Source organism: Panicum virgatum, chromosome 6K (assembly GCF_016808335.1).
Source record: "Panicum virgatum strain AP13 chromosome 6K, P.virgatum_v5, whole genome shotgun sequence".
Lineage (NCBI taxonomy): Eukaryota > Viridiplantae > Streptophyta > Magnoliopsida > Poales > Poaceae > Panicum > Panicum virgatum.
The window spans coordinates 46492835-46502358 of NC_053141.1; the positions used below are offsets into that span (position 1 = coordinate 46492835).

Consider the following 9524-nt stretch of genomic DNA (forward strand, 5'->3'; position numbering starts at 1 on the left):
AGATAATCGTTTCAAAGGTTTTCATCAAACATACTACGATGGAACCAATTTCAGCTCAATGAAAAATGCACGTTTCCATATATTCCAAACTCAAAATATTATAGCAAGCCTGCCAAATCATTTATCCAAAATTCCAAATGTGATATGTCCTATTGGTCCATAAACAGATGGTACACAGGTTGCGCAAAAACAGTGTACTCGTTACATAAACAACCGGTACCCGCCGCAGCCGCAATCAGTAGTCGTCGCCTCTGGAAATGACCTCTTTGCAGGTTGGCCGGAGTAAGATGGTGTGCTCGAACTGTGAGACATAGCTCCCTTTCACGTCGCACAACGGAGGGTATGGCTGCAAACAGAGCAGGAAAAGGTGAATCGCCATGTTGACGACAGAGTTTGGATGATGGGGGTGGAGATGGAGCTTATCACATACCTGAACAACATTATTGTCACATAGACTTTTAAGAGCCATGAGGTACTTCGTCTCACCAAGGCGGTCCAAGTACCGGCGGCAGAAAGCGAGTGTTCCAAAGTTGTTATTGATGGTCCCAAGTAGCTGCTTAGCCTTTGCCATCCTCAAAGGCACATGTCCAACATCAAAGTTCTTCATGTAATGGCTGCATTCCAAGTCCTCCCTGACAAATCCCTTTCCTGCAAATGTCATGAATCTTAGAAAATGTAAAAGTCTTCAAGGATTTAAAAATATGTCTAAGTACAGACAACAAATTCATGCTGTGAATCTAATCAGGGTCATTCTAGCTATATAAGTGAAGTGAGTTTTATCTTTTTTGCCAACCTATTAATGATGCCATATTATAGTACCTCCTATATTTTTATGAATCAGTTGACAACAAAGAGTAACATACCGGTAGATCCAAAAGTTTCAATGGCATAAAACTCGCCCTCCTCCATTTTTGTCTGCTCTCCACCTTTCACAATCGGAACTGATTTTCCAGCATGGATCTGATATGGCGCAATGCTGTGTCCATTGAGGTTCCGAATACTTCTTACTGTCACAAGCAAAAAGAGTAGTTTTAATTGTCATTGCCCTTTTCACATTACAGTATTTAGCAGGACAAAATATCTAAAGCTGTAGCACCTTGGAAAACTTTTCCATTGATTTCAACCTCATATGACTCCATTACTTCTTGGATTGCAGCACCAACATCACAAAGCCTTGCATCTATTCCAGCTTCCTGATATGAGGTAATCAAATCATTATTTAAGTTCAATTAGTGCATGATACAAAAGAAAAAACAATCCAGACCACCACATAGACCATTAACAGTAGAAATTCAAATTAGGCCAAGACATAAAACAATATATGGGGGCAGGTAGAGCCGCGCTATATTGTCCAATGGAAATCAGTATTCCAGTGAACATATGAATGTGTTTCCCTTGAGCAAAGGATATCACTTGAAATCATGCATCCTCTTAAGAAAAACAAAAAACATGCATTCCTATAACACCACCACCACCCCACGGCAGTGTATTAACGTATAACCGCAGCCTATAGAGAGTGCAGAGAAACATGTTGAAAATTACCTTGATCCCAGTATTTGTGGCATCTCTTGTTGCTTGAAGCAGTGGATCATACATCGGATTAAAGGCAACAGTAAATGCACAATCAACAATGTGCCCTGGAACAAATAAGTTAGTTTTTCCAATCAGATGACATCAATGTACACTTGCAAAAAGAAACCCACACAAGTAGGCACAACAAAAAAACCATATAAGATAACGGGAAAAAAGAAATAGCGGACCATCGATATGTGTTCCAAAATCCAGCTTCATCACATCATCATATTGCAGCACAGTTTTGTCACCAGCATTTGGGGTCCAATGAGCTGCAACCCTAAGAATAGGGTTTTCTTCATCAATTTGCGAATGGAATGAAGATTTGGAGATAGATGTAAACCATACCAATGGAAAGACAAAAACAGAAGAAGAATAACGTACCAATTCAAGGAGCATCCAGTTGGAAAGGCAATGCCAGCTTGGAGTCCATTTTCCTTGATAAGTTTCCGGACCATATTTTCCAATGTTTCACATAGATCAATCATTAACATTCCAGGCTTAATAATGCTTCTCATATATTTCCGCACCTAGAAAATCAGAACATACATTGTAGAATTGCAACCAACAACACACAAGATTCAAATTATGCTGCAAACATATTAGAGAGGGGTATAGTTTTAACCTGTCTATGAACTTCTGCTGCTCGGCGTACAGAGTTGTATATTGGTTTTTGCAGTCGTTCCAGCTCTCTCTTTTCCTCGCTAGTTGTTCTCCATAAATTACTGAGTAGAAATAGAGTATAAATTTGTAAGCAGTTGTACATAATGGGTGGGGTGTGGGTCTTATTTGCCCCAAAATGCATTTTAGATGTGAGTGAAAGCCTTCATACGATTCAAAACCAACACATGCTAGCATAGGATATTTTAATTCAATAAAACTTGCACTAGTGGTGATAGACTTGCACTTACTCATCCTTATATTGCTGGATTTCACCCTCAGGAAATTCTCCTGAAGGGAAAAGCTCATCAACAGGAATTGATGGAGGATCTGTCTGCTGAAGAGGATCCTTCTTCTTTCTACAGAAGACATGAAATTTCTTATTAATGGAAACAGACCAAACGTGAAAAAGAAAAGGTATTTCAATTTAACAGCAGAACTCACTTGGATTTGTTTTTCTTCTTTTTCTTCTTCTTCTCAGCTTCTGAAGAATGTCCATTTCAAAAACAATTGTTAGACTAACTGAGCCCGAAATGCTAGATGGAACAAAAGAATCTTCAGCTTTATATGAGAAATTTGGGAAAGAGAACTTGCAAGGCAGAGTTTCCACCTGGTGCTCCATCTTGAGATGCACCATCAGCTTGTGCTTCATCATCATCCTCTGGTGGTGAGGACTGAGCTGCAGGAACTGCACCATTGCTGTTTGCAGCTTTTCCTTCTTTAATCATATTCTCCTGCAAAAAAAAAACAGCGATCTTTAATTGCTATAAAAGCAAATATACAGCAAAACAAGGGTCAAGCAAGAGAAATGCCATATAAGGTTCAATAATCCATGTAAAAATAGTATCTGTTATCACTTGCTGGAATCTTCTAAGCATGTCAATTACTCATTTCCAAATAAAGTTTCAGAAAAGCTACCCAGGTCCTCTAGTCAAAAGTCTAATGGCCATTATGTCCATTACTTAAAATGGTAAAACAAGATAAAGCATGATTTCAGCATGGAACAACAAATAGGCAAATATTGTATTAAACATGATGCAACAACAATAGGCAGTTATCGTGGCTACATCAACCCTGCAAAAAAGCCCCCTCCTTTCTCAAATAGATGCCAAAGCAAACCTGCTCTATGTTTGCATAGAAACAACACTAGTGATTCATTCCATGGGCCATGGAAAACAGCGGAACTGCAGTTGCTTACTTTGGTTTCCCCATTTTGTCCAACATGCAATGCCTCCATCTCCTTGGTAGCTGTATCAACTGCAGACATATTGCATATTTCTAAAGTACGTTCAAACCTGAATGAGAAGAATAAACAAAACCATAAGCACCAATAGCTCAGGACAAATTAGAAATCACATGTTAAAATGTATATCAATGGTAAGGCAAATGGGTAGTGTGTCATCAATTCACTAGTGCAAGAGAAACTGGAGACATTCATGAAGAATAAATTAAATACGAAATCATTTTTGTATTAACAGGACTGCTGAATCCACTCAGTAAGTCAATACTAAATAGCAAGATTTCGAGTCAGGCTAAAAATGCTCATTAAAATGAATCATGCACAAATTGTTCAATACGGCATTTAGCTATATGCGCACTAGAGGGGAACAGGGAACTAACTGTGTCCTGTATGTTAGTGTCCACCCAATAATCAGACTGACCACTCATAGAAGAATAAAAATCTTGATTGAATTGCTTTCTTTGATTTGTTATAGTCTACCTAGCAAGTTTTGCCATTGCCATGCAATCTGGATGCGAGACGAATTAAGATATTGCCTTAGAAACATGCCCTTTAAGCATTACACGACAAGAGGGCCGGATGCTTAATCAGAAGCTCACTGCAACTACTATAGTAACCCGTAACATAAGCACTCTGCAATCTACAGCCATCCAGTTTGTGTCGTCAAACCATTACAAGTAACGAGGAGCATCATATCGTTCCATATGGAGAAATTCTTAGAACCCACAAACTCACACGGAACAAATTGCCCGTGTGAATGTCTCAAAGTCCGACTATAATCAGCTTAATTTAGAAATCGCCTGTCATAACCGTTTGCTGCGCCGGTACAAAACCAAACCGAAACTAGCCCGCGGGGCCACGAGCTGGGTCCAACAAAACCATACCTTCCTCCCGGTTCCGCGAGAACTGGCTGCCGCCGCCGAATCAGGAAACGCGCAGCGGCGGGCGACGGCGATGAGGGCGGCACAGGGAGGCTCCGCCGCGTTCCGTGAGAAGAGGCGGCGAGGCGGCGGCAGCCCGACGCCTTTGTCGGCTAGGTTGGATTTGGACCGGGACTTGCGTGAAGACAAGGCTCGAGTGGAGTGGGACCCACCTGCCATCCTCTGGCCCGGCCCACATCAAAGCCCAGGCACAGCCCAAAGCTCTCTCCAAGCCGGCCCGGCCCATATGTCTCTTGAAGGGCCCAAATTCCCCGGCCCGGCCCAGCGAGTGGCCTTAACACCCATGCCGCCCGCAGCAGCAAAAATCCTTTCCTCGCGAGTCCCACCCAAACCCTCGTTCCCTCTCTTCCGACCTCGCCGCCGCCGCCTCGACCTACGCCGGGTTCCACGCCGCCGGCCGAGCCCGCCCGACCGGAGAGGAGGATGGGTAGCGGCGGGGATGAGGCCTCGCGAACAGTCCCGCCGCTGGCGCCGGGGGGCACCCGCGAGGAGCTGGCGTTCGTGAAGGAGACGGTGCTGAAGAAGCGCAAGGAGAACGCGGACTGGGCGGTCCGGAACCGGGAGCGCAAGGCGGCGAAGCGCCTGCGCATCCGCGAGGAGAACAAGGTCGTCGTCAAGCGCCCGGAGGACTTCGTCACGGCGTTCCGGAACAAGGAGCGCGACTTCCTACGGATGAGGACCCGCCTCAAGGTCCGCAAGCAGCCGCCCGCCGAGGCGCTCGGTTCCAAGCTCATCTTCGCGATCCGCATCCCTGGGTAGGTAGTTGCTAGCGGAAGAAGCTAGCTTTCACCCCTTCTTTTTTTTTCTTTCAATTTTTCCCTTATTTATAATTATAATATGGTTTGCAATGGTGGTTGACAACTTTTAGTGATGTTTGTCCGATGTAGCTCTGTGGACTTGCATCCGCACATCAGGAAGATCTTGAGGAAGCTACGGCTGACGAAGGTCCTCACCGGCGTGTTCCTCAAGGCCACCGATTTGACGCTCAAGAGGCTTCTCGTGGTTGAACCGTTCATCACCTACGGGTAACTGAATGAAAGCAACCTTTTCAATGCAGTGGTCCGTTGTTCACGTTCTTTCCTGGTATTGCGATGTTAACACTTCGGTTACTGCTGTGTAACTATAGGTTCCCGAACTTGAAGAATGTGAAAGAGCTTATTTACAAGAAGGGCCGTGGGTTCTTGGATAAGGAGCCTTTCCCTCTTACCAGCAACGATCTAATTGAGAAGGTACACTTTCAAAGCATCCTTAAAGACTAGTCATATGGAGTACGACAAACTATCTACAGTGGGCATCAATATGGAACTTCAGTCTCCTGGTTCATATTGCATTTGCTAGGTCAAGAAGAACAAATTATAGCAAATTGAAATGGCAGCACTTACCTATTTTCTAAAAAATGGCAGCACTTAGATTAGATGATCAGCTTCATTTTTATATTCACCATTGTGGCAATATTATTTTTGTGGATCCCCAGTAATAATGAAAACAAAATGTTCACGCTCATTATTGTACCTTTTGAATACATGATAAGTCTTTTGTTATGTAGTTATTAACATTGAGGTGGTTATTGTTTGTTTTCAAGAGATATTGTACTTACTTTTGACTTGCAACTTACATTGAAATTTACCTTTGGTGCCAAGCAGGCTCTTGGAGATCATGGCATCATATGCTTGGAAGACCTTGTGCATGAAATTGCCACTGTTGGGTCCCACTTCCAGGACACGTCAAAGTTCCTCATGCCCTTCAAGCTCAAGTGTCCAGAGAGGAGGCTGCAGATGAAGAAGAAGCCCTACAAGGACGGTGGTGACTCAGGCGACCGAGGCGACAAAATCAACGAACTAATTGAGAAGTTAAACTAAAGCGGAGCTTGTTGTCGTTTGCATATGAGCGATGGATCTGTTATCTTATCAGTTTTGTAATAGCATAGCTGGATGTACCGTTAACTTTGGACCGTTATCTGAATTTGTACCATCAGATCGTGAAATAGCAAGAAGCCGCTTTCATCGTCCCCTGTCTTGTGCTTGATATGTGCCTTGATGTGTCAGTATATCACATTGAAAAAAGTTCATTATTATATCATTCATCCTATGTTGTAGTGTGCTCGTGTTTGTTGCATTGAGCACATCCTGATTCCAATGTTGTTGCTGATACTGCTCCATCTGCATCTCATCACACTACCATCCATGTTTGCATTCCATCCGGCCTTGTCAAAATTCCTGCGCATGGATCAGTTGGTTGGTGGTTGCTGCGCGAGCTGGGAAGATGGCCGGCGACGGCCTCCCATTTGCCGGCCGGCGACTGTCCAGTCTCGCCGTCGCCGACACTGGGTGCAGTTCAGTGTTCGACACAGCATTAGCTGCGTCTGCGTCTTTGCCTTACCCCCCACCGAACGCTCACACCGGCTTTCGTCGCATCGAATCCACCCTCCGCTTCGTCCCCCCAGGTCCGGGCGGCGCCGGGGCGGAGAAAATGGCCTCGGCGGCGTCGGCGCCGGTATTCGAGAGGGTGGCCGGGATCCGAACCATCGCCGAGTCCGGCCGCTTTAAGGCAAGCTCTTTCCCCACTTCCAAGGAACAAGTTACCGGCTTTAATCGCAAATTTTGCCCTTGTGACTATTTGTGGGTCGCCGATTCTGATCGCCAGATAACGAATTCGGTATAGAAATCGCCTTATCGCTTTAGGAATTAGAACCTGTGATGCATCCTTGCCATTCGCTACTGCTGCACACTCATTTGCTTACAGCTAAATCTGTCTCGTAGGCCTGGTTCTTGGACCAGTTCGGCGTCCTTCACGACGGCAAGAAGCCGTACCCCGGCGCCATTTTGGCATGTATGTTGGCACAGAAATTGTATAGAAACTTCTTTTGTTCAGATTGTATTGTCGTTTTGTCTCTTTTGTGCTCGTGTGCTGCTTCTTGTCTGAACTATCAGTTGGTTGTTGCAGTGGAGAAGCTTGCAGTGAATGGGGCGAAGATGGTGATAATCAGCAATTCCTCTAGGCGGTCGTCTGTGACAATGGATAAGCTCAAGAGCCTGGGTTTCGATACATCTTGTTTCCTTGCGACCATCACCAGTGGGGAGCTCACACATCAACACCTTCTCAAGTAAGCCTCCTTGGCTCCTTGGACTCTATCCTCAGATACCATTGTTCCCCACTATCTCCTCTATGAATGTAAAATCCGCCGCATGACATTAGCATGATATGCTTAGAGTTACTTTATCATTTACTAGTTTTTTTACTGGTTTCTTTTTATTTTGACTGCACAGAGCAAGCAACGATTATGATTGCGTACTACCAAGTAGAGGAGTTTCTTTTCTTGTACTAAGTTGGTGACTAGATCTTGAAACAATATGTAATACGTTTCATTCAATTACATGAATATAGGAGGAATGATCCATGGTTTGCTGCCCTTGGAAGAAAGTGTATCCATATCACCTGGGGCAATCGTGGTGCGATTTCTCTAGAGGTGTGTTGTCCTAACACTTCTCCTTTAGAATTGGAATGGTTGGTCTAATCAATATTTCCTTTTTCCCTTACTAGGGTCTTGGTTTGGAAGTTGTGGACAATGTTGATGATGCAGAATTTATATTAGCCCATGGTACTGAAGCCCTTGGTTCACCTTCTGGTGACCCTCTTCCCAAAAGTCTTGAGGAGCTTGAGCAGGTTCTAATGCTTGGCCTAGAAAGGCAGCTTCCAATGGTGGTAGCTAATCCAGATTATGTCACTGTCGAAGCTCGAGATTTACGTGTCATGCCTGGTATGATCATGACATAAAGTATTAGGTTGTTTAACTTAAAATGGATCTGTATGGCTGCGCCACAAATTTAGATATTGTTTATTTCTGGAGTGAAAGCAATAGAGATTTCAGGGAAAGTACTGGATAGATTAATCAAGAGATGGTACAGGAGTGTATATACTATATATGCAAGGGTAATGGTAGGGTTTATGGAAATACAACCGTACCCGAGATCTTTGCCTATTCCTAATCAATCAAGGCCTACACGGCCGGCAGGTCATCTTGGCCACTAAGCAAGTGAACCTGCCCATATTACTATCCACGTACAAGCCAATGAACCTTGCTAACATGGAGTATTATATAAAACTTTTGCTCGCTATGTAAGCCTATGTTGCCTTTCACTCGTAAATTTCTGGTTATTCACACAAATGGTAAACTCTGTCTTTTAGGCACTCTGGCAGCTAAATATGAGAATCTCGGTGGTGAAGTGAAATGGATGGGGAAGCCTGATAAGGTATTCAACTAATCATTGCATTTCTGCTTTATGTAGATTTAGAACAATTCATTTGAGAAAAAAGAAAACAAAGAAATCAACTAGTGTATCAGAATGTGGCAGTGGAGCTTAAACCTGGCCAAAGGGGACCACAACCTCTCCTCATTTTTCAAATGTCTTAAGAAATCACTTGATTTAAGTTAAAAATTTGTTAAAACATAACAAGATAGCTCGGCCCCCTCTTACATCTGTCATCAAGCTCAGCCACTGTCAGTATGATACAGAACCACGAGCTAGTGCACTTATGATTGTGGCCTCATATAGTTTTTTCCCTGTTAAATTTTAGTTTTGTGTGGTAGGTGGGAAGAAACTTTTGTTACCTATTAATGTGTTATGACTTTGTCAGGTGATCTATAACTCAGCAATGTCCCTAGCTGGAGTTGATGCTTATGAATGTATCATGGTGGGTGATTCACTGTACCACGATGTCAAAGGGGCAAATGCATCAGGAATCGCATCTGCGTTCATTACTGGAGGGATTCATGCAGCTGAACTTGGGCTCAGTGAATCTGGAGAAACTACTGGGGAGGATGCCATCAATACACTGTGTAGCAAGCATGGATCATATCCCTCATATGTTTTGCCTTCATTTACATGGTAGAAACACGGTCCAGTTATTTCTTTTGGGGTGCACCCTTAACACCGGAAAGTGATTTTAGGCAAACAACTGTTCTGGAAGAGTCTCAGGAGGATGAAGCCCTTGGAGGCATTACTTTCTGTACTTAATAATTGCCATGATTGTTCGATAATCGTTGATTTTGATCAATAAAAGCTGGATGCAGCTATGCTATGAAGTTAAGAGCTTGAGAAAGGAGATTTAAT

General features: G+C 43.6%; 3 protein-coding genes across 4 annotated transcripts; 2 read left to right on the top strand and 1 right to left on the bottom strand.

Annotated features, from left to right (window-relative positions):
* Positions 1-48: 48 nt before the first annotated feature.
* Positions 49-4514, bottom strand: LOC120713058 (methionine aminopeptidase 2B-like). Of its 2 annotated transcripts, XM_039999031.1 has the most exons (13): positions 4357-4501; positions 3431-3527; positions 2843-2966; positions 2677-2716; positions 2484-2591; positions 2198-2297; positions 1957-2102; positions 1761-1852; positions 1543-1637; positions 1097-1193; positions 864-1007; positions 431-648; positions 49-346 (listed from the first exon to the last, which is right to left on the bottom strand). In XM_039999031.1, exons 2-13 carry the CDS (start codon positions 3497-3499, stop codon positions 236-238), a joined length of 1344 nt encoding a protein of 447 aa, XP_039854965.1. In that variant the 5' UTR covers positions 3500-3527; positions 4357-4501; the 3' UTR covers positions 49-235. The 2 variants fall into 2 exon arrangements, with proteins under 2 accessions (XP_039854965.1, XP_039854964.1); XM_039999030.1 differs by having other exon boundaries at positions 49-648; positions 4357-4514.
* Positions 4515-4711: 197 nt separating this feature from the next.
* LOC120713062 (60S ribosomal protein L7-2-like) lies at positions 4712-6424 on the top strand. The gene is made up of 4 exons (XM_039999036.1): positions 4712-5168; positions 5301-5438; positions 5540-5642; positions 6057-6424. The coding sequence occupies exons 1-4, from the start codon at positions 4837-4839 to the stop codon at positions 6270-6272; spliced, it is 789 nt and encodes a 262-aa protein (XP_039854970.1). The 5' UTR covers positions 4712-4836; the 3' UTR covers positions 6273-6424.
* Positions 6425-6655: 231 nt separating this feature from the next.
* On the top strand, positions 6656-9518 carry LOC120713061 (glycerol-3-phosphate phosphatase-like). Its single transcript, XM_039999035.1, has 7 exons — positions 6656-6960; positions 7173-7242; positions 7357-7516; positions 7798-7879; positions 7954-8170; positions 8599-8663; positions 9049-9518. The coding sequence occupies exons 1-7, from the start codon at positions 6676-6678 to the stop codon at positions 9301-9303; spliced, it is 1134 nt and encodes a 377-aa protein (XP_039854969.1). The 5' UTR covers positions 6656-6675; the 3' UTR covers positions 9304-9518.
* Positions 9519-9524: the final 6 nt, after the last annotated feature.

Coding starts and splice junctions, on each gene's coding strand:
- LOC120713058 (XM_039999030.1), bottom strand. CDS start 3,499: ATGTCTGCAGTTGATACAGCTACCAAGGAGATGGAGGCATTGCATGTT. Junction 2,717..2,842: donor ATCTCAAGATGGAGCACCAG/GTGGAAACTCTG, acceptor GACATTCTTCAG/AAGCTGAGAAGAAGAAGAAA. Junction 1,008..1,096: donor CAATGGAAAAGTTTTCCAAG/GTGCTACAGCTT, acceptor TGCTTGTGACAG/TAAGAAGTATTCGGAACCTC.
- LOC120713062 (XM_039999036.1), top strand. CDS start 4,837: ATGGGTAGCGGCGGGGATGAGGCCTCGCGAACAGTCCCGCCGCTGGCG. Junction 5,169..5,300: donor TTCGCGATCCGCATCCCTGG/GTAGGTAGTTGC, acceptor TGTCCGATGTAG/CTCTGTGGACTTGCATCCGC. Junction 5,643..6,056: donor GCAACGATCTAATTGAGAAG/GTACACTTTCAA, acceptor GGTGCCAAGCAG/GCTCTTGGAGATCATGGCAT.
- LOC120713061 (XM_039999035.1), top strand. CDS start 6,676: ATGGCCGGCGACGGCCTCCCATTTGCCGGCCGGCGACTGTCCAGTCTC. Junction 6,961..7,172: donor CCGAGTCCGGCCGCTTTAAG/GCAAGCTCTTTC, acceptor TCTGTCTCGTAG/GCCTGGTTCTTGGACCAGTT. Junction 7,243..7,356: donor CCCCGGCGCCATTTTGGCAT/GTATGTTGGCAC, acceptor TGGTTGTTGCAG/TGGAGAAGCTTGCAGTGAAT.